The sequence below is a fragment of the Lathamus discolor genome, chromosome 3 (genome assembly GCF_037157495.1).
Source record: "Lathamus discolor isolate bLatDis1 chromosome 3, bLatDis1.hap1, whole genome shotgun sequence".
Lineage (NCBI taxonomy): Eukaryota > Metazoa > Chordata > Aves > Psittaciformes > Psittacidae > Lathamus > Lathamus discolor.
This window is the reverse complement of record NC_088886.1, coordinates 11,105,188-11,129,114: the sequence shown is the minus strand read 5'-3', so window position 1 is coordinate 11,129,114 and position 23,927 is coordinate 11,105,188. Positions and strand designations below refer to the sequence as shown.

The window sequence follows — 23,927 nt, the reverse complement described above, 5'->3', positions numbered from 1 at the left end:
CGTTGCTCAGCAGTCTGTAAAAACGTCCACTCATCGGGTTGCAAAAGCACTGAGCCATTTGCAGCCAGTCAAGCCGTGCATAGACCAGGCCTCCCCTGCCCTGACTGTCCAAGGATGCTGGTGCAGCATCCCATCCCACTCCCACGGCTTAGGGCTGAAGTGCCCCAGGTTTGCCCTTGCCAGTCCTCACACTTGTCCAAGCCCAAGCCCCAGCCCTTTGGCTGGCCACCATCAGGCTGCCCTATGCAACTGGAGCTTCTCGTCAGGATCTTCCAAGACCTCAAATGGAAAATGCAGAGCATGCACATGGAGATGTGTGTGTGCGGTGACCCCTTCCCCGAGCTCCCATGGCTGTGGGAGCTGTGTGGTCACAGCCTGGGACAGTAAATCCCAGGGCCGTGCTGCTGCATTGCCCAGAGCTCAGCTGTACATCACTGCAGCACTGGGAGCATGCTATGACGCTCCTGCTAACACCTCCAGCTGAAACTGAGGAAGATCAGTACCACCACCCACAAACTCACTGACTTTTCAGTGGCCCCTGCCTGGTGCTCATGGTATTGGGAAACCAAACTGTGATTTCCCACACTCCTACAAAATCAAGGCTCTAAACCAATGCATCCGGATGAGCTGGGTCCTTCAGAAGGCTGCTCCAGCCCTCCCTCCCCTTCCCAGCACCAGGAGCAGCATCACCAAACGTGGCTTTCCCTGGTGGCAGAGGAGGCAATGAGGCATGCAAGAATGCTGCTGATGGCTCCTGCTCTCTCTAAAAATGCTGTAAAAGGAACAGAGGAAAGGCTCCATTAAGGAGCTCACGTGCTACATGTAGCTCTCCCTTGCCTTGGCCCCAAGAGGGTTTTGGGGCCTGGCTGCTTCAGCTACTGCTTACAGCAAGTTGGACCTCTACAAGACTCTTTAAAGCCTCTATTAAAGAAGGTGCTCACGGCCTCACAGCCAGGAGACACAAACACAGCTAACACCACGAGAGCCTGACCACGCTGCAGTTCTGGATTTATTAGAAACAGCCGTCAGTACATCCTTCGAAAACATTACATGTCAATGTGCTTTATTGCAACATTTTATTGCATTTTTTTTGATCTAGAGCAAGTAGGCCCAGGATGCGTAGTGTCTGGGATTTAAAAGCCCAACCATCTAGTAAAAGAAAGTACAGCAAAGTTGTAACACACCTGGTGACAAGTACAGTGTTGCATTACTGAGCTAGGAACTACAGGATGACTTGTCTGAAAACACTAACATACAATTGGTTTCCTTATGAAGCAGTTTGATTCTTTTCTTTAAAAGTTAAACTACATGAATTCCTTTTTTTTTTTTTTTTTTTTCCTTTTTTTTTTCTGACTACACCATAAACGACAGAAGAACAGGTTTTACACAAATAACAAACAAGAGTACCAAAGTTACATGCTGGAATTCATCTGGAAAACAAAACAATTCGATAGCTTCTGGAGAAGCAGGTTCTTAACAGATGCAGTTTCCCTTAAAGAAAATAGAAGTCAAAGAAAAGCAGAAACATTAATGCAAAGGTTATACAAAGGAGTGTGCTGTTATTTCAGCCCTCGATACAAGATCAAACACCCACTCATGCTTTACACTGAACCACACCTTATACAAAGAGTCCACTCACAAAGGGACACGTACCAACACCACCCATTGCACATCAGCTCTGGACAGGGGGATATGGGGGGCTACCGAAACGTGCAAGTGCTCCCCGTGCTGTGCAGGAGAGCAAGAGGGTTTCTTTTGCTAAACCTTTGCTTGGACCAAAGCTGAATGCTTTGTCCCAGCAAGTAACATCCCAATTCAATTGGGTTTACAAACAAAGTAGGACACCCCCACCCAAGGAAATCCAGAGTTCAGCATTTCAGAAGCACATATGCAAGATGAACACAATAAACTCCTTTTCATTTGACAAAAACAAACCCAATTCTGCCTCAACACATGGCAGAATGTGCTAACAGTGAATTTTGTTTTATTTTTAAGGGGCAGTGCCACTTACAGCTAATGCATATAAATGTGTACGTGAATATATTTTACATATATCTATATACATACAGTACATATACACACGCGCACACGCACACACACACAGATGATGCAGACCATTACAATCCTGTGGTGCAATAAACAGCCAGATATACAAAATTAACAGGTTTCTTCAAACATATCTTTGCTGGATGTAGAAGTTACTCACAAAAACAAAACAGACCAAAACCCCAAGCAGCCGACCAAACATGAACCCCCACCATAGCCAACGCAGACCCAGAGGCAGCTTGTGGCTGGCCCCAGCATCCTACAACTCCCCTGAAGCAATGAGACCAATGCTGGGGGGTTGGGGGGGTGGCATTCACCCTTGCACCCTTGGAGCCTTTTTTTGTCTTTGGATGCAATCATCGTTCCAAACAATCCTAAGCCTCTTGGCTAAAACCACTTGGAAAGTGCATGGATACAGCGCTGCTGAGTACTGTGTTGGCCAACGCTGATCTCGCAGGAGCAATCCCAAGGGAAGGTGGTGGAGGGGGGCATCAAATTAAAGCTGCTTTCTCTAATACAGGTTGATCAAAGAGACATTTTTTTCAATCAAAAAAGGCCCGTTCTCACTTTTTTTTTTTGCCTCTGAAGCTCACATGATACTTTTTAAAGGCAAATTTTAGAACAAATGCTGAGTCTCGTCTTAAAATACATTAAGTCTATGCCAATAGCAATTTAAAAAAATGCTAATTCTGCATTACTTGTATGGAGCTAGCCCCAAAGACCAGCGCTTCAAGCACTGTCATGACCTGAACAGTTAACAAGCTAAAGCTCCCTATCTGCCCCTGTGAACAAACAGGAAGGAATTAAAAAGATTTCAAGAGAGATTTTTCTCCCCCTTGCCATTTGGTGGAAAATATTTCTGCCCACAGAATGCAAGATTCACAAAAATGTTGGACAAACTTCATCTAACCCCATCCAAAGCTACTCCTCATGCAGTACTTAACTAGCCGAGCTGCTTCATGAACAGGCCCATGTTTATCTAGGCTAGTAACTCGGTTCCCTTCTCCTGGCTGCACACATTGTGCCAAGGGAAATGAGGGGATCAGCAATGCAAGCTCCCTTCTGATACAGAAAGAGGAGTAACTCTTAAGGACTTCTACTGATTTCCTAACCATCTCCTTGCACGCACATTTAAGGAGCGTACAACTGATTATTCCAAAGGGAAGGGTCTGCTTTGGCATCTCCTCTTTCTTTTGCGGTTCAAGGCAGAGGTCCTACTTCATGGTCTGTCTGCTGCTTCATCAAACTACAACCAGAGGGATGCTTTAGGATGCTGACCCTTCCTCTTCATTAAAGCTGAATTTGAGCAAGCCTAATCCCCCTCCTCTCACAGCATCTTTGTTCTTCAGGAATGTTATTTTGATTTTGCTATTCCAAAAGCAGAGGTTGCAAATCAACATTAAGGAAACCATACTTAAGAAAACCTGATTTTAAATACGGTCTAAACAAAACAACCCCCAACCCATCATAGTGCTTTGTAAAACTGCCTTTTGAACCTGTCTCTTACCCCTCCTGATTCACCAGCAGTACCTGTTTCATGTCTGCACAATGCAGCAAGCATACAAGACTCACTAACATTTCAGATTTTTATTCCCTGTTAGTGTAACAAAAGTAAAAAATAAACAGACATTCAAAAACAGAAGCAAGATTGTTCAAGTACCAAAGAAGGGGCTTTTCCAAACTTACAAGGTGTGACACTCCAATCGCAATTCTGCTGTTCTAAACAGCCGCAGCCTTCAATTACAGACATAGTGCTACCTAAGCCTGCAGAGAGGCCAGGATTTGGGACAACCAAGACCCTCCTCCTTCCCCTGTCCTCTCCAGAACAGCACTAAGTGTCAACATCAATTTCCACAGTCCCTATTACAGTTGCCTGGCTCTGTGAAGGACAAACTGATTTTTGCCCTGCTGTGACTAGAATTCAGGTATGATTAAATACAAACTCTTTTCCTGGGAATGGCTTTTGGTTGTGGAAGTCTTGCTTACACTAGTGTCAGTGAGAAAAGAATCAGGCCCATCACATTAAATGGAAAACTTGACCATCTGCCACATCAAGAGAGATGGGTGTGGAAAGAGCATTTTATTTTTGGCATAAGACAGAGGGGTGTGCTGGATGTAACTCTAGATTGCAACTACCAATGGTGTGAAGCAGAGACCAAATCTGCTGCTCCTGACAACTAAAGAAACCCCAAAATACAACCCCCACATCTAGAGCACTCCATTACCGGACGGTGGACAACCATACGTTATTGCTTCACATAGCAGTGAAGTGTCTGCTGGGACATCCCTCTGTTTCTAGGTTGGTTCTTCCCATGCTAAGATGACTTGTAACCAAGAAGGAAACTAGTGGGAAAAGATTTGTAACTTACTGACTTCAGAAACATGGCACTGGTGGCTGATGCAATGGGGCCAATGGCAACTGTGGAAGTAGACCTGATTTCCATCCATACAGATACAAAATACTGAATCACCCCTGATCCCTGCAAATATACTTCAAAACAGATTAGAAGAAACTGTGCATATTCGAGTTTCAACACCCCCCACCCCCATTTAACACTGTGCAAAAAGTTACTTAATTCTACATATATATTTAATACAATATGGGTCAATGAGATCAGTACTCTAACTGCACTCTGGTAACAGACAGCTGCTACAACAGTGAGACTATTTCCCCTTTCCTCCTGACGCTTTGACTCTTAAAATGAAAACCTTCTCACATCTTACTGTTTTAAAAGAGCTTGAGTTCTTGTGTGTTGTCTTTATATCCACATTTCCTGTATTTGTTTTAGGTTTAGCAGCTGCTTCTCCTACTGGGGTCTAATTCTGCAGCTCACAAGCCTATTTCTGATTTCTCAGTCATGCAAGTGTAGAGCAGCTCCTGGAAGCCACGGGGCTTCTCCCAGCTCTAACACTACTGAACAAACAGAAATAGGCTGAGCACAATGAGTGCAACAGGACCAAGCCCCTACCCCATGGATCACACCATCTACACATCAGTTGGTTTTACACCCATTTCCACTTGCTCTGCAAGTGCAAAAAGGCTGCAGAAAGAATCTGTGCAATAGCACGAGAGTCAAAGTGGAGCAATAGGAGCAGCTGGGACTTCAGATGCCTAAAACCAAATACAGAGAGATAGAGCGGCAAAACACAGCCTCAGAGAGACTGCTGAGGGTAATAGAGCCAAATAGGAGGAATGTGGGCTTAGTCTGCCCATAGCCCTGATCTGAAGGCTTGGGCAAAGCAGAATTTCAAAGAATGCTTCAAGATGGCTTATTGGCTCTGAGTGCATCATTCACAGCAAATACATCACCTGTGATCAGCAGAGAGATCTCGGAGAGTGAGGGGCCAAGAATCCCAACTTACTCACACCACTATAAAACGAAGCTACCTTCACGGACGCCAATGGAATTACATTGTATTTACCTTGGCAGAGATGGGGCCGGAGCCTGGCCCAAGACCTCACAGGATCAGTTAGATTCCACAGTGGGGGAACTTCAAACAGCCCCGCTCTGCTATCCTGCTGCTGTCAGTGCTGCGAGGGTGTGCCAGGATTTATGAGCCTGAAACCAGACCTGCGTTTGTTTAAAACAGAACCAAACCCTACCTAAAAATGGGGCAGATGTGAAACTTCAGCCAGGTTGTCTCTGTCACAAAAGCAGGGATCAGAAATAAGTGCCCCATCAGCCTCAAATATTCACATTGCAAATAAGGGGAGAGCCCAGACAGATCACAAGGGCAGAGAAAACAGACACTCCTCTTGCACAGGTTTTTCCAAAGGCATGAGGCACCTGGCTATCATTTGTGCCTTTGAACTGATTTTCCTCATCAGGCATTTGGACTCAGCCCAGCACTAAGGGAACACGAGATACATAAGAGGTGTGAGAATGACAGCTTTACAGCTACCAGATTAGAACTGCAAATTATCCAAGAGGTAGGGCAAGTTTCTTTAAAAAGAAAAATTTCCATGTTCATATACCACTGAGGAATCCATTCAAGATTTTCACTAAGAGCAAAGGCTGTGTCTCAGTTTTCCTTTTCTTGGGAAAGTGGTAGAGAAGGGCACGCAAACAGACATGGGTCACTTTGACGAAGCAGCTTGAATGAATTTTCTTCTTCTTGCATAAAGTTTTGGTTAAGTTTTGTAGTGTTTCATGGAATTAGAAAAGTGGCATCTACAGAATTCTTTGCCTGAAGATTGCAAATCTGGCTGATTAGAAAGTGCCTGGGATGAGTCAGGGTTATTAGTGCAAAAAAACATCTCACAGGCATACCAGGCAACCAGACTACCCTTCCTGCAGTGGCTGCCAGTGCTCCAGCCTTGTCACTTCCCTGCTTGCAAAGTCACGGCATTCATAGAAATAATACTTCTAGTGTAAACATTAAGCATCAACAAGCCTAGCACTGCTGCCCAGGCATTACAGAAAAGAAAACCCACCACATTTGGACAGGAAATCAGTCCCAAGGTCAGAAATAGGTCTACAGCATTCTCAGACCTGCATGACTGTCTGCTTCCTGTCCTGCACAATGGGTGCATTGCAAAGGAACTGCTTCCAGCAATAGGAACAAAAGTAACCTTCAAGGTTGCACACTGAACAATTACTTTGCCAGTTGTGCTTTCATGCCAAGTGGTTCAGTTTGCCAAACTTAGCTCTTTTTCATTTTAGAAGCTTTAAGGAATGGAAATAAGCTGCTTTGTATACTTTCAAGTGAGGGGATTTATTGGATGAGTTGTGGTACTTGATGAAGCGCAGGACTACTCCCTCCAGTATCTGACAGCTGCCCTTGTCAAAGGATGGTACCAGGCATCCAGTAACTGAGGAGTATAGCTCTCTTTGTGTGTTTTGCATCATGTCCAATAACTACAAGGGAATTAAGATTATACCAGTGTAAAATCTTGCTTGGCTGCAGTGGTGGGAGAGTTCAGAACCTAGCTTTCAAACAATAAATTAGAAGAGATCTATAATTAGCATGCTCACTTCTGTGCAACTGGAAATGACTACACCTCATGAAAGAATTTGGAGCAATAAGCCATCCAGAAGCATTCGATTGCACCTACCTCTTTATACCAAAATCAAGTGTTACAAGAGTCTGTCATTGTTCAGCAAGAGAACTGCAACAGGTGAGTGCAAGCTTCATTCTGGTTTACATTCTGAAGCACAGTATCATTAAAAACTGAAAACAGAATCCCAAGCTAAGGAATGGGAGGAAAAGGGGGTGAAGAAAGAGGAGAGTAAGCAATTACATCAGATCAGACAAATCTAGTGTTTTGAAGCCACACAATGTTTAGCTTTTCCTTTTATTTGTTTCAAGTTTTGGTGTAGAGAGTATGTGCAGATGCTAATGCAACCTTCCCTGTAAGTGCTCCATCTAGCAACAAACAAAGTTTTGGTGTGTTCAGTTTGGTTACAAATGTTTCCTTTTGAGTGAAGACCTAGTGCCATTGAAACCAAAACTTTGTTACTGTTGGCAAAAAAATAAAGCAACTTTTCTTTACAAGCATTTTTCTGCTTAAATTAAAAGCCTGAAGCTTTCCCATAATTCCTTTGGTCTTCTCTCACCAAATTCCATGCTACCTCGAGACAAGCCCCCTTTTGGAAGTTCGGCTGAATCGCACTGAAGCTGCTAAAATTAACAGAGAAGAATTGCTGTGGTAAAGTTTCCCCCTAGTTTCTTGGGAGTTTAAGACTGAAAGACATTACTGATGCCTCAAACAGAGGCTTCAAATTGTCTCTACAAGAACAAGAGAAAACAAAATGCAATCAGAAGTTCCACTGAAGGTTCCACTGAAGGTGCCTGGCAAAAAATTATCTCCATAAAACGATGTTTTGCTTCCAGTATTTTTGTATGCATTGTGTTGAGTTTATTCCCCTCATAAGGAAACAAAAGTATCAGTGTAAAAGCACAGCTGAGCTTTTAAGGTAGCACCAGGACACCTACACCCAAGTTGTCATCTTGTTGCTGCTAGGCCTCTTTTTGATTCACATTCACAGAATCACTTCTTGTGCAAAACAAGCAGTCTAAGGAGAAAGAATGCCCTCCAAGTTCTAATAAAAATTGTAGAAAAGAATCCAAGATAGCCAACACTTTCCTCCTCCCTAAAATTTACCTGCAGAGAGAGGGGGGCATCTGTGCGTAGACAGGATAGGCAAGCCTAACATTTAGGGAATCATTGTGTTGGACAAGGGATGTCTGCTGGTAATGAAGAACCAAATCCTTAAGTGTGCTGTACAGGTTATACGGTTCCGCAAACCCGTAACCTCTCGGAGTGCTGTAGATCACACAGTGTTTCACTTCTCCATCAGCTCTGCAAGGAAAAGAAACAGGAGAGTTTAACATCCAAGGACAAACCCAAAGTGACAGCCTATTAACAATTAACTAACATAGCAACCCTGCTAGTCCCTAAATTACATAATGGAGGATCCAGTAGATGCCAGTAGAGGAGATTAATATAGTCTGCGAAGAAACAGTGCTTCAGGGCATACGATTAAACACTCTTGCATAATAATCCACATAAGAGGCCTCTTCTACCCCAGCAGTACAGTTTCCTAGTGCATTGCTCTCCAAATGATTCTTGGGAAAAAAAAAAAGTCAAGAGCTTAACCATGAAGATAAGCACCTAAACTCAGCCACGACTTTGAGCACAACTTATCTGGATACCTTTCCACTAAGTGAAGCAGTGAAAGCCCACAAATTCTTAGGGCCTAAAGAGCATTTAATGAAATGCAGCACTAGGCTTCAGTGTGCATTTTTTTAATGTGAAGCACGGCACGAGTTCAAGTTGGTTCATTATCTTAAGTCATAGCGACTGAGTCCCTAACTTGGCAAAGCAGTTACTGCAACACAGTATTTCCAAAGCTGCTAGAAAAAACTTATGTGCCAGAAAGATTGAGTATTATGTTATCCCTGTACTGGAGCCTATTATAATCCAAGTCACATGTAGGAACAGGTTACATTATGCCAGCCCTTTCCTAGCTTGTTGTACAACACCAACCAAGCAAAACCATCTGATGAGCAGAGTCACTTCAGTGACAGTGACAAACAGTATCTTGAACATAGCAAATACTACAATCTTCAGTCACTTTGAGGTCATATACCTTCACATATTCATTTCTGGGACTTGCTTTCAGAAGCAATTAACTTCATGTGAAATAAATCAGTGAAAGCCATTTTGCACTCCAGAGCAGGCTTGAAGGATTTTTAGATAATGGAATCAGAGTATTTCTGACCTCCATTACACCAGCATAAAATGAAGAGAAACACAAGAAATCAATGCAAGGCTATGTGAATGTCATAAAAAAAAATGGCTCACAAATAATGTCTCCTCTGAAGCTTCACTGTTACTTTAAACACACAAGATCTACAGTTGGGCATGTCTGAAAATGAGAACAGAAGATACAACAGCTTTACAGACCCATTTACCTTCTTCCCATGTGTTCCTTGTCAGAGAAGAATATGGGAGAATTTGGCCTTAATTTATGTAAGACTGTAGAGCTTCAAGTTGGGATACTTCAGAATTTTGTACTAGCTACTGTGGTGACTGCAGAGACTACAGTTACTGCACATTCAAAGCACATTCTTTTGCAACAAAGCTTCTACCATGCTAGTCTTCCTGCAAACACTCAACACATTCCAACAGGTAGGCCTAGGCTATGCCTGGCTTTTGTTCTCCAAAATAAAGAGCTGTGGTAGAGATTTCTGAATTGAGTAGTTAGAACGAGAAGGAAAATAAGACTTACACCACAGAACAAGCATAACACCCTTTCTTGCTGCTCTCACGAATTAGAAATGCTCCATCAGGTTTCCCACAGAGCAAGTCTTCTGCTTGGATACGGTTGAGATCTCCGACAAACCAAGTTTTCTCATCATGATGTGGCAGGTTTTCATCTTCTTCATTCACAAAGTATGTGCTGAAGCAGAAATAAAATTTGTTAACTTAAGCAGTGGTCAGTAAAGGAGTTAATAAACAGAGTGATTTATTTCTGGAGAAGTCAGTCAAAGAAATACCAGAACATATCCAGACTGGGAGGTCAGACTCCTAATGGACAGATATTAAAGGCTTCAACTATCAGCTTGATTGTTCCAACTTTGTTTAATCCTCTATGTTTCAGCAAAGTTGCTGCCTCATGTCACAAAGTTCCCCCCAGGAATTTCTCCCTTTTTCTGCAGTTCTTTTTTCTACAGTCCTTTACTGAGAGAACTCATGTTTCGTATTACTGATCCCCACAACAGAAAATACTTATTAATGGAACACTTCTCAGTAAAATCATATGTATAGTGACACTTACTCATCAATATTTTCATTTTTGATCCCCAGCCAGTCGTTTATTCGCTTCTGTCTCACCCCTTTGTGATTGAGCCATCTGTCAGAAGAAGAAAGCATTAATACATTACTTTAGAGTACATGTATGGTTGTTTGGGTGTTTTTTTTACTGAGCAAGCTGAAGCTTAGACACAAGATGACACAACAAAACAGTCTGGGGCTTAGTTAGTTCTCCAGCAGCAAAAGCCATAAGAAAGACCATAGATTCCATAAAAGCACTTCCTTGCACCATCTTCTGAGATGCCTCCTTTAGTGGACACAGCAAAAAGAAGCCATGAAGTAACCTCTTTAATGGAGAAAGAAGAGGGTTGTTGAGCTGAGGAAGAGGTACTGCCTCTGCACAGTGCAGTCCAGAAAAGAAGTGGAATGCAAGTTGTGACAGCTGCCTGTTTCTCTTGGGAAAACCAAATGGGTATTGCCATTGGTTTCTTCTAACCTAAGACCACCTTTTGAGAGCATTTCCCCTCTGTCTTCTGCCAGAATTCTTGTGCACTGACTCCAGCCCAAGGACTTCAGGATCTGTATAAAAGGGGTGTCAGTGAAATCAAGGGTGGGTGTGAGCAACAGCTGCCACACCCAGCACAAAAAATATTAACCTCTGTTGTATTAGTAGGAACAGGTTCAATTTATAATTCATTTACATTAAATGTTTTATTTACAGGAGTTACAGAATGTGCACCCAGTTGTGGCAGGCTCTTGAAATCTTTAATGAAGTCATGAAAAGGCCAACCAATTGCTCAGACATCCCATGCCAGAATGTAGTACCTTAGCACGCACAGAACTTTGGTTATGAAAAGAGAATTAAATTGCAGTGGAAACAGTCATCGATCAGGTTCATCAGAAACACTCTTCTGAGGTACAGGTCAGGCTTACTTACACAAGATACTGATCTCTGATTTTGCGGAGCTGAATTAAGTCAGGCTTGATACTATTCATTTTCTTATCAGTCTCCCTGTTGTCCAGAGCTTGTTTCTTCAAATCTTGCTCCAGGCGCATTTTGCTATCATGGATCTCACCCAGGCGTGATTTTAATTTTTCATAGTTCATCATGATCCTGCAAACAAGAGTAATATTTGAGAGTTGAAACCAATCTAGAAGGACCGACCCTTAACAGTAGCACTTTCATAACAGTATCACAAAAACTACCATAATAGCAACCCCTCCAATTGACTGCCTCATCTTAACTTGAGAATTACTGTAAGAGCAGCAGAAAAGACTTCTTGCCAGAAGGCCTACAACCTTTTTACATAGTTTGAACCTTCCATTTACCTTAATATATTTCCTTCTGGCAGAGACGCAGGAACAAATTTTCTCTAGGAAGGTGAGCTAGAACAGATTTTTCCCTCACTGTCAGATTCACTTTTTGGTATATCAGTCATGCAATCCCACCATAGGTATGAATACTAGCAAGACTTCAAATGCAGACTTCAATTACTGATCAAGAGCTACCAGGAAGCAATGCTGCCTGTCTCTTTATTCAAGGTAAGTTTGCAGGTTTGGTACATTTCAGGAAAATCACATATTTCCCCTGTTAATTGATCTTTAGTCAGAATGTAGCACCACAATCATATAACAAGATTGTTATAGGTGACTGCTTTCAGTCTGAAAATCTCCTTAAGGTTACCTTACCATGATTCAGGAAGCACTGTGTCAAGTTAGGCATTATATCTGGCATCTCTTCAAAGACCCAGAACACACACATCTTTTCCTTCTATTATCTTCATAGAATGGCAATTTCAAATGAGGCCCTTACTGAATGTCTGTTAGATGACCACTATCCACTAACAAGTAGTGACAATTAAATACTGATCTACTTTGGAAATCATTAAAACTGATTATTGCCTATAAGATTTACCAGATCCATGTACATTTCACAGTTTGCAAGTAAAGGGTTTCTGGAATTATATTCTGAGCAAATACAAATAGAAGTGGGATAAGCAAACTTAATCATTATTTCCTGATCTTCTCCTGGTCCTCATCACAGTAGCTTGATTTACTGAAGTCAAGACAGAGAATAATCCAGAGATCTCCCACCTCTTCTGTCTACAATGCAATTCATCAACAGAACAGGGCTTTACTGAAGGTCCAGACACCTTGGGGGAAGGTCTCAGAGAAAAGATTGAGTTTATTAAGTGATTTATATGATACAATATTAATAAAAATTTCATGGGAGTGCCAGTGGGGACACTTGTTCTTCCTTATAAGCAAGTACAACTGGAGAGCCTACCGTTCGATTTCTTTGTCGTTTCCCTCCCTGCGAAACCGCTCAATGTATTCTTTGCTGTATCGCTCTTGTGAGTGGCACTGTTCCTCAAATATCTTAATAGTTTCATTAAATGCTTCAATTGCAGTCCTCTTCATCTGAATTTCCTATGTGAGGAAAGAGTCCATCATTTGTTCATGCAAGAATGAGGCAATACACAATGCAAGATTCAATTATGCTCCCTAAAATTGACTGAGATGAACTTCCCCCACCCCCAAGTCAAAACACGATTAATCAGCTAAATTTAGTCAAATATCCAAGCACAGTCAGGGAAGTACAGGGAAGACTTACTCCCTGTAAGTCTACCCTCCTCCCCCACATGATGCTCTCCATTAGGCTGCAAACCCCTCAAATATTTTAGTCATATTTTCCATCTTAGTTTGCAGGAAAACTGCCAGCAAACCTCCTCCCCATGCATGAGCTACTTATTTTACAAGAAGCAGTCCAAATACTGTATTCACACTTCCTTAACTCATAATATCTGGTAACTGATTTGAACATGTCTTTATAAAAAAACCTGGACAAGCCCCTCTACAATTCTCACTACAGCACACAACAGCTGGAAATACTCAGCAGCCAAGAAAGAAGTTTGCAGTCAAAGCTTGCAGGTGATGGCCTTCACCACCACTCTACGTTATACTACAAAGTTCAGCTCCTCTTCCTGCCACAGACCATAGCTCTAGGACTACTGACAACAACTAATATTCACCGAAACCACCTTGCTCTATTCCACAATTTACTAAGTTTTTCCCCTTGCATTTTCTGACCTTGGACTGCCTTTATTAGCTGTAACAGGTCAAAATAACTTTCTTTACCTTTTAAGTAACAAGAAACAGACTCTACAGATAGCTAAAGTAGAACCAACCTGTGATGTTCTAGTATATTCTTCATACAATTTGTCATACTCTTTACTCTTCTCCTGATACTGAGCATGGTATTCTTGAAGCTTTTTACCTACTGCATCTATATTATCTTCTTTCACCAACTGATCCTGTGTGATACAAAAAGCCATTAAGAAGTCTTCAAGCAAAGCAGCTTTTCTTTCAGAGTATTCATTTGTCCACTTCTGCACATTTGCATCTTACATTAGCATAATTTTTATAATCAGATTTCTACACAACAAAAACACTGCATCTAAAACCCCCCTTTCTCCATGCAAGAAGTTCCTCAGTTTGCAGACAGTAGGAAGTGAAATTATGGGACATGAAGAACTATGCCAAAGTACTGTGTTTCCAAAAACACACTACAGTTTAGCTCTAGGATGGCTAACCTCTGTTGGAGAAAGGAAAAACAAATTGCTCGGAATCTAAAGTTAAAATATCAGAGTACCCCTTATTATGAGCAAAGTGAGCTCAAATATGGAAACACTTTTTTCAGTTAAAAATAAATCACGCTTCACATACAGAAAACAACATTATATACACATTTGCAATTTTCTTGTCTCCACTAATAGTTTTTGGGGCCTGATGAAGATCTTACCTGCTGGTACCGGGACACTGGATACATCAACTTCACATCAAGCTTCGGGTTATACTGAGCAAGAGACTCATTGCGGTAATGGTTGATCAGTTCCACGACTGAATTAAACGTCAGTGGATCAGAAAAGCCGTATTTCCCATCCCGATGGTAGATCTTTATCAGTTTGTTGTTGCCACCCTTCCTGTAAAGCGGCACAGCCATTTAGAGGTTTTACTCCTATCCCTCTTCAACACTAAGGCTGCTAACAAAGACACCAGTGAAATTCCTGGGCAAGTGGCTTTGACATTGTACACTTCATAATGATTCTTTACATACTAGCACATATTAGGTAGTTTAAGAGTCAATACACACAGAATTATGATCAGATATTATTTGAACAGGAGCAAAGCCCAAAGTAAATCTCTTCCTATGTGTTCATTCTGGAGCCAGCTTATGGTATTTAAGACCTAGCATTGCCAGAAGTTTTGCAAGGGAAAAGAATTATGCTGAAGGCCAAATAGAGGAGCCATATGAAAACCCAAACCCACAATTTCCTGCAATTTGGGGTCACTAATAGTATACAACTGAGTATACATTTATATAGTGATTAACAAGTCTTTTGAGTTATGGCTGCTAATACAGGATACACAAACCTAAACAAAACCCTTTGAGGATTACAAGATGGTTGTAAGTTTAGGACTTTACATAATCCAGATTTATACATTCTAGTGGTTTCCAAAAATATAGTGCTTACTTCTTCCTTTTTTTAACCAGCAGACTATTTAGAAAATATCCTGTCCTTTCTGCACTCTCAATTTTGGTTCCCAAAGACATCTGCCTTCAGCAAAATAACCAAATCATGCCAAACCTGGACAACACAAGCTGTGAACTTCAAGGTCAAAGTCAAATTTAAACTACACCCTTGGGGTCAAACCTGTCATTAGACAACAGAATTTCACGGCAAGATCAAATATCTACTGTATCATAGTAACTCCCAAAGGTGTGCTACAGCAGCAGTGGCTTATGCACCTTGCCCATTTGCCTCTAACAACCAGTTCTGGGAGTCTGGCAGAGGGAAGTGGCTGGACAGGCTGGGCAAGGCACCAGCAGCTAGTCACATGAGGTCGGCTGCCTAACTGCAGTAGACAGAGCTGGGGCAGCTCTGGGAAGTCTGCCACTTGCAGACAATTTTAATGAAGAAAGCAACATGGCTCCAGTTCAATATGTCATAGAATCACAGAATGGTTTTGACTGGAAGGGACCTTACAGATCATCTAGTTATAACCCGCTTTTTACAAAGACACTGTGCTCAGTTCTCCAGAGCTGCTTGCTGATATTCAACACGTTCCTGTTAATCAAGGACCTAGTTTATAAGTACCTTTTACCTCAGCAATTCTGAAACTACGAAGCACTACTGAGTAGCTCTCCTCCCTGAGTCCCATCTAATCTACACAGAGATCATTACAGTAGTATTTGGTGAGCGACAGGATTCAACGCGCAGAACAGAACCAACTACCAGACCTGGCTATTTGTTTGTTCATTCTGTGATCTGCAGTTCCTTTGAGAACATCTCTCAACTTGAGCCATGTCAGCTTTACACAGCCACTGCTGTCACTGGTATAGCGACTAGCTACTAAGGGGTTTCCTACGCGGACTACAACTGCTCAGTGCTTACCGTAATGTCAGGGTGTAGTCTCCCTGCATCTTGGTTGATGCATCACGCACCAGGAATGTCCCATCTGGCATGTCTCGTAATTTGTCATTTACTTCTTCCCTGGAGAATGGAAAGAAAGGTAAAATTACAAGTGCTAAGGACATGATCATAGAATGGTTTGGGTCGGAAAAGACCTTAAAGATCACCTAGTTCCAAAACCCCTGCCACAGGCAGGGACACCTTCCACTAGACCAGGTTGTTCAAAGTTCCACCCAACCTGGCCTTGACAACTGCCAGGGATGGGATCATCTTTGCCACATCTTTGCATTGGAGGCAGGAACACCAACATGCATAAAGAGTTCAGTCTTCAAAATAACAGGCAATTCTCTTTCACACTCAGACTCTCCAGTCTTTTAGGCCATCTAAAACAAGTCTGAACTTGCGTAGTTAAACTAAAAAATAGCAGCTGCAGTCAACTTCGGAAGCTGCAGCCACTTAGGAAGAAGTCTCTGTTTAAGCAACAGTAGCAGCTGTGTCTCAGAGTTCACAACCTTTCCCTGTAATCTGCTCAGGTTTTAAAGTCCACACTGGAAACAGGTGCCCTTTGAGAAGCCACTCCTGACCTCTTAAGAAATGGTCTCTGGCATCGTAGCTCAGAGGTGTCTAGAGTTTAGCACAGTTTTAGTCTCAAGAGACTCATTATTGGCTTAACTCTGATCTTATTTACAGTAGTTTTAAACCGCTACAACCTTGCTAGCTTCAGTGCAACTTTTCCTTATTTACAACTGAAGCAAAAGGATACTCAGTACAGAACTTTAAGCCAAATGAAGAAATAGTTTAGTTAAAGTGAGTACCAGTAAGCATTAAGAAAATTATTTCATCTGAAAGGTTAAGTGTCTTGCCAGGTTTAACTATTTCACTCAGATTCTACGTCTCACTTTTATAAACAGCTCCCTACAGGATTAGAGGCACTAAACAAATTTGAATACAATAATTTGGAAACTAAAGTTTATCCAGTAGCCTCAGCATTATCTAAGTGAGGTAGGAAGCCTTCTTGCATCTTAAAAAGAAAAATCAACAGCAGCTTTTTTGTTCAAATATTAAGGAACTAAAGTATTACAAAATAGCCTTAGTTTTGATTCAGCTACCTGAAGACCATTCTGTTCATAAAACTGACTCCTGTTAAGCATCAAGTGCGTATCCACTTACTCCTCTCAGAATATTTTACACATTGGCCACAGTTAACTCAAACAGCTCTCTCCTTTTTGAATGGAGAGATACTAAGGGCTTGGGCTTATGCCCATGAGTTGCACCCTGGAGCTCATGGCAACATTTTCAGCACAAGTTCTTGACTGAAGAAGACATGGCTCCTGCCCTGACAGCTTGATGCAGTTCGTACCTGCTGGCTGTCAAATTAGGGTTGTAAATAATGCCATCTTTACATGCGTGTGTATCACATTTTAATTTAATAAAGCCACCTCAATGTGATTTGTACTGCATTAGCTCCTGCCATCACGTGCACTGTTAATTGAAGAACAAATCCAGAGTCAATAAACTGATACCAGTATTGAGTAGTTTTAAACAAACCCTGCCTAGTGGGGTTTGGGATCAGGTTTTGTCACTTTACTGCAATTTAGAATTAATCTCTATCAGAAAAATATCACTGCTGAGGCCCTTCAAAAGCAAGATCTATGCAGGTTTGCTTTATAAAGATACGGGTGGTACAATAAAGATAAGAGAACTTGTTTTTCCTTCTCAGAACGTCAATGAACTACTGTGGCAAACATGTTCTTCTTGCCTCTACCTGGCAAAGTGTTTCAAAGAATTATGTGCACAAGTTTGAGCAATTCCTGATCACATTCCCAGCATGCTCATGTTTCCCATTACAGATCCAAATGTAAACTCTTCAAAAGTGCCTTAAGAGAGAAAGGGACAACTGGACACTTCCGTTCTTTTATGCAATGAAGTATATAAAACCTGGCACTTCATTTTCTGAACTTATCCCAACCCATCTATTTTCACAAGCACACAGAAAAGGGTTTTCTTAAGAGGTAAATCTTACTTGCTATGCATCTGTATCATTTGCTTAGTATAGCTGGTGATGGTTAGCATTTGTAAGAGCTATTTTTATACCAACATGTAATAGAAATTAACACACATGCAAATTCAACCAAATGTTAAAGAAACCAAAAATAAGAATGAAACTCTTTATTCTGAGCAAGCCTCCTATGGAAATTTTGCAGAACTGCATGCATCTCAGAGTTGTATGCTTACAAACCCTTATTAACATATTCAGAAGCATTTTTCTTTTGAATGAACTAATTTTCTCTATTTTAAAGACTCTCTGTATCTGGAGAAATTTACAAACCCAGAATAACTGCCACCAAGACTGGTAATATCTGCACCACAACAGTAACAACTTCAGCACAAGCTCTGAATCCAGTCAAATATTTTCATTTAGGTGCTTTACCAAGTATTAGTCCTGCAGCATTTCCCTCCTGTAAAATGCTGCCTGAAATGGCATGTTCTTTTTCTCTTTAACAGGCTTATTCTATTTTTAATGACATATTAATGTATTTTAATATATTTTAGTAATATTGCTTACCTTGAGATGTCCCCCCAGTACCACTCTGCTTCCTGCAGAGAGAAACTGGAATTGTCCTTTATTCCATTTGTATTGACTGGAGTCATTGGTTTGGGGGGCTTTGGAGGAAGAGCTGAAAATGAAGAACATATTAAAGAAAGGTAAACAGGGGAAAATAATCACTAAATTGATAATAAAATGACAGCGAAAAGGCAAGAGAAAACACGCATCTTGCATTTCAAGCTCTCTCAAATGGAATTTGCAATTTTTAAAGAATTTTGAAATCAACAGCTGCACTGTGTTCCCCAATTTCCTAGTACTCAAACCAAACATGTACTTGAGGGAAGAAAAAGGAGTGGAATATGAGGGAACATGAGTTTTTGTTAAAAGGAAGACTGTCTTAGGCATGACTATGCAGACAATCACCGCCTAGAACTCCAAACAAGTTACAAAGGCGTGTTGTGTTTGAAAGCTACATCCTGGAGAACACTGTGCAGCACCATGGAAAAAACTCCTGTTGCTCAGGTATCACCACTCCTTATGGCAACCTGGAAGAGCAAACAGGTGGACTCTTCTTCAGAGGGAAAAATGCAAGTGAGAGAAGTGATAGCTGGGCAGTGGCATACCCAACATAGACCCAAGGTTCATACTTCATACTAGATGTGTCATTTAGGCTCCTGTAGGCACAAAAGCTATGACTCTCAATGCCACCAGACATGAGGTGATAAAGGAAGGGGAAAGGGGACATTTGGTGCAGGCATTTAATAATGACCTTTTTACATAGCTGAAGTGTTTATCACAGGAAAGGTGATATTACAAGTCTCTAAAAGACCAGCAGAACTACACATCTGTAGGCCTTGTGCATACCTGCCCAGAACTCCCCTATTCTGAATTCAAGACAAACAGTCTTTTACTACAGTTCTCAAAACAGGTTACACAACGCAAGGGAATACAATGCACTGAAGCTCGCTCTATTTTGCAAGTTCTTGCTCAAACAACTTCATAATGGTCTTGAATGTAAGCCCTGTATCAGGAGTAATTCAGCAGCCACAGGCATGCTCGTGTATTGGTAGAGACTTGCCTGTCAGCAGAAATGGCACTATTTTCTTTGAGAAAGATGTGTTGAGTGCTCTCCCCTGCTTTGCAGAGGGTGGACGCTTCATCAAGAACACTACCACTGAAACTGAGTATTTGTCAGGCATTTCATGAGACAGTGTTTTACACGGACAAGTCACATCTGAATTCAGAGTAAGAAAGCAACTACACACATTGATTTGCTACTAGTACATGTTTAAGTCAGACCCTGAACATCTGTGCTCCAGCCCTGCGTCCTAGCCATCAGACTACACAAGCATCAGCAAGCAGGCCTGACACACTGACAACAGCCATCTTTCAGATGCACATGATCCCAGCATACAGGAAGAAATACAAATAAAGGGAGCAGAAAGATGATTTTGATCTCTACCTCCACTGTGGAATGGCTTAATGCTGAGAGGTGTGCTACTTGGCACCATCCATCTGCTCACCTCCGAGACACACCTCCCACATTAAAGAAGAGAAAACAGTGTTCCAACTGCAGTTCCAAATACCATCTCATGCTGAATATCCAACACAGTAACTTTACTGTTCCCTTACAAACCAGTAGATACTTTAATCGAGCCAATCTAAACTAAATCTGAACCTTGACCCAGACGTTTGCACCCTGGGGTTGCTGACCAAACACCTGATTCAGATAGCAGCATTCATTCTGCAAGGAATGAGCATTAAACCATAGCATACAGGTTCTTTTTATGGGGTGAGCTGGGAACTTTCAGGTGCACACATATCTAGTGAGGCAATAACAGGTCTTGTTATAAAAGGAAGGTGAAAACCTTTGGATTCAGTGAAGTAGCTTCCTGGTTAGCAGGCTTCAGTTATTCCTAGCTCAACTACTCCAGTTATTTGTATAGAACCTAAGTATTTGTACAAGGCACCATTGAGAGTATGACAGTTGTAACCTTACTTTGCTTGAAGCTCCCAGCCCCATCCTATTTTGTGGAGACAGAGGAGCATATACTTAGGCTAAGCCTGTACAGTCAGTTGTATTTACTGTGTTCCACCTCCCCCATTCAAAGTTCCTGAATTTTCTAGAAAATGTCTTCACGTCCAGCCTCCTCCCCACCTCACATCTGGACTCTGCTGCCCAACATCCAACAGGCCAGATGCAGTGGTTCTGAGTCTCATCTGTGCCTGCACATGGCAGTAAATCTGAGTTCAGAAAACCTGCAGAAGTTCTGATCTACTCCCGAATCTTGCTAATTCTGAGTCATCAACAAGCACATGCAACACTGTGGAGAATTCTTAGAAAGCTATACCAGCACTAGCAATTATTTCACCAGGTCTTGCAAGTTCAGGCTTGGACATATCAAATACTTCAAGGTATTTTACAGTGTAAAAGCCTGTTTTACAATGGTAATAGGGGCTTTCTAGAAGAGCCTTTCAAGTATTCCCTAGAGTACTTGAATACTTCTCTAGCCCTCCTTGTAAGATTAAGTCTTGCTCCTTTATATATTGTGGAATCATTTAGCAGCTTTGTTAGGGCTCACTCCAAAGCACTGGGCACAGAAAAGCAAACTAACAAAGACCAGAAAGGTAATGAATGGGAGTCTGGCATACAGACAGAGAGCACTAGGCATTACACCAAGTGTCCTTGCTACAGGTGAGGTTTTTTTCCTTCTTTCCCTTAATAGGTAGGTATCAGTTCTCACTATCAGGGTTTTGTCTGCAGAACTTCCTCCTGCATGAGAAAACTGGAAGGAAATTCTTCCAGGGAGAAGAATAAGGCTTGGACTAGTTCCTGTAAAACCTGACTCATGGAAGCCAGTCCTTTTCACAATAGACTTTAGAAAAATGCTTTTTAATAGCTTGCAGATTTAAAAAATACAAAAGTATTTGCAAGGGTGGATCCTGTTTCCAGAAAGCTATGGACCCAAGTCCTTACTTTCAATACTTTGAGCTCTTTGAGTCATAATAGATTTTCCCCTGTATTGGATACAGAACCAGGCCCTGGCTATTGCTTTACCCAGTAGACTAACATGCCCACCCACTTCAGTGTTTCTTGGCTTGCCTTTCAGGCTGTTTGACTGTAGCCTGTACAAATGGCAAACTGAGCATGAAGGTAGCTTAACCCCACAGCCCCAAACCTGTGATGATAGAAGGGGAGCATTTTGTAATACCATGGCAAGTGTGCTGTAACAGAGCACCCTATCCACCCTATTTCCACCCTACTGCTGCTCTCGAAACAGTGTCCCAGTGGGCTGCTTCATGAAGCATCCTAAAATAGTTTTTACCACTACCTAGACAGTCCTAGCCATCCTGCTAGGAGAAATCCTGTGATGTTTTTATGTGATGCTATAGAGAGCCATAAAGAGTCTAGAGATTTTTATTTAAATTAAAAAAAATCCAGTTCTGATGAACATTACAGAGCTAAAATCCTACAGTAAAATAAAGCTGGCTTGAAGTCAACAGAAATGCTTTCAAGAACAGCCGTGTTTCTTTCCATGTCACTGGGTCCAATTCTGATCTAGCCACAGGCACAATCTTACTTTATCTCAGAACAAGCTCTGATTAGAGTGAATGATCCTCATGGTTTCTTGCTTCTTTTTTCCTGGGAGAGAAAGAACATTGATCACAAGTGATTAACAGCACAATGGACCTATCTGTTCTAATAAAGAACTTGCTGTTAGCATTGGATATACAAGCATCTTTCCCCTACCACATCTCTAGGACAGCTTTACAGCACAAATCTTTCCAAAACCCAAGAGACAACAACTCAGCTGGACCTTTTCAATTCCACATGAGTGCATTCCCCAAATCAGGTTCAGCCTTCAGTGACCGCCTGGCACACAGTGATGACAGCAGACTTGCTCTTCCTCACACACTAGCAGACATCCCTGCTTTTCTTTCCTTAGCAACCCTAGTCCCCTCTTTCTAGCTTCCCCAAGCAGCCTAGCTTGAGCTAAATCCCAATCCCTGATCAGTGTCACTTAGAAGGGCAGAAATAAGAAAAGGAGCTGGTGATGGAGTGGAGGTAACAGCAGCCAATGCGGGCTGGACCCTGGATCGGATGTTGCTGACGTCAGGGCCCGGAAGACTGCTGTGCCGGCTCCAGCAGGTAGCTTCAGCTGAGCTGCTCTGCAGAGCACAGCGCAGGCCCTCAGAGAGAAAAGCCTATTGATTAGGCTTTGCCAAGGTAATTTTTTTTGATGCTTTCTTGACTGCATAGAATTGCTTTTTATAAAGGCTATTCAACATTTATTTGGCTTGATTCCCTGAAATTCAAACCACCTCCAACACCAAGACAACCAAGAAAGCCGTCAAGTGCTGAAGTTTAGCACCATTGTATTTTTTTTAAAAGTCTCTTACATAAAATAGTAGCCTATATTAATCCCAAGTTTAACTTCTGTGAAGTACACCGTGACATCCATGAAATAGGCAGTTTCACCAGTCAGGTTTTTGAATGAAAAACTTCAAAAGTTTACATGATCTAAGAGCCACTGATCCCTATGCAGGAAGGTTTCCAATGGCACTAATTCAGATGGAACGAAAAGAGAGGAACGTCTTGGGTCTCCACACAACACCCAGTCAAGCAGCCCAAACTTTTCTGGCTGCAGTATTTGTGTACATGATCAACCTGCCAGTTAATTCAACTCTAATTTGCAGTTTTAAGGAAGGTGCCACTTAATCCCAAGAATGGCACCATAACTTCCTACTTCTAGTATTTTCCAAGGGCTGCAGCCTAGATACCTAAAAACACAGCAGGTTTAAACTGTTAAAAAAATCATAACTACCGAGTATTCTGATGAGAAAATTTTAATTCACTCAGCACTTCCACAAGCTTGTTTACAACCTTCTTTGTGATGGTCTCATTCTACTCTCCATCCACATTGTGACAAGCAGAAAACAGATCAGAGGATTCCAAGACAGTTACCCAGCTTCAAGAAGGCTGATGTACAGCAGATACCCTACAAACCATAATATAAAGCTCTAGAAAATGTTATTTCCATTACATGGAAGCATGCATGTAATCCATGGTGAGGCCAGCTAACATTGTAACGACAGAGTCCTTAAGGACAGAAGGGTTTTCCCTTTGGAGGTACAGATGAAGACTTAGAATGAAATTGTAGGCTAGCTTTCTAAAAAACAGAAAAGTCTCCCAATCTTTAACTGCTCTCTGTAGTCCTAATGTCTCACTTTTCTCAGTTTCTGCAACAGTTTTAAGGCAAAGCCTCAAAATCCTTCCCTCCCTTAATAGTCCTATACTTTTCCCTGCTGCACAAGACCCCCCTTCAAGACACCTGAGAAAAAAGCATACACTGAACAAAAGTGCTTTTTGCACCCCATTCCCATGACACTGTGTATCTGGTGTCCAAGACAGACCAGTGAGACACCATGCTTTCAGAGAGATCCTCCACCTGACAAAGAGGAGCATCGCACACACCTGCTGACAGCAGTTCATTCCTCATCACTGGCAGGTAAGTGATCTTGGAACTCCACATCTCAGCTCCTCAGTTCTCTTGCCAAGACCGCTTTTGCAAAGCACTGAGCACCAGTGCCCTTTGAA

General features: G+C 41.8%; 1 protein-coding gene across 1 annotated transcript in view; it reads right to left on the bottom strand.

Moving 5' to 3' along the window:
• Positions 1-991: 991 nt before the first annotated feature.
• PIK3R3 (phosphoinositide-3-kinase regulatory subunit 3) overlaps positions 992-23,927 on the bottom strand; it is a 32,663-nt gene continuing 9,727 nt past the window's right edge. Inside the window, exons 2-10 of the mRNA XM_065673448.1 lie at positions 18,347-18,458; positions 15,763-15,861; positions 14,109-14,289; positions 13,495-13,620; positions 12,594-12,736; positions 11,244-11,420; positions 10,332-10,406; positions 9,783-9,953; positions 992-8,350 (exon numbers count right to left, since the gene is read on the bottom strand). Of these exons, the coding sequence (XP_065529520.1) occupies positions 8,149-8,350; positions 9,783-9,953; positions 10,332-10,406; positions 11,244-11,420; positions 12,594-12,736; positions 13,495-13,620; positions 14,109-14,289; positions 15,763-15,861; positions 18,347-18,458 (1,286 nt within the window). The 3' untranslated portion in view covers positions 992-8,148. The remainder of the gene's footprint in view (positions 8,351-9,782; positions 9,954-10,331; positions 10,407-11,243; positions 11,421-12,593; positions 12,737-13,494; positions 13,621-14,108; positions 14,290-15,762; positions 15,862-18,346; positions 18,459-23,927) is intronic.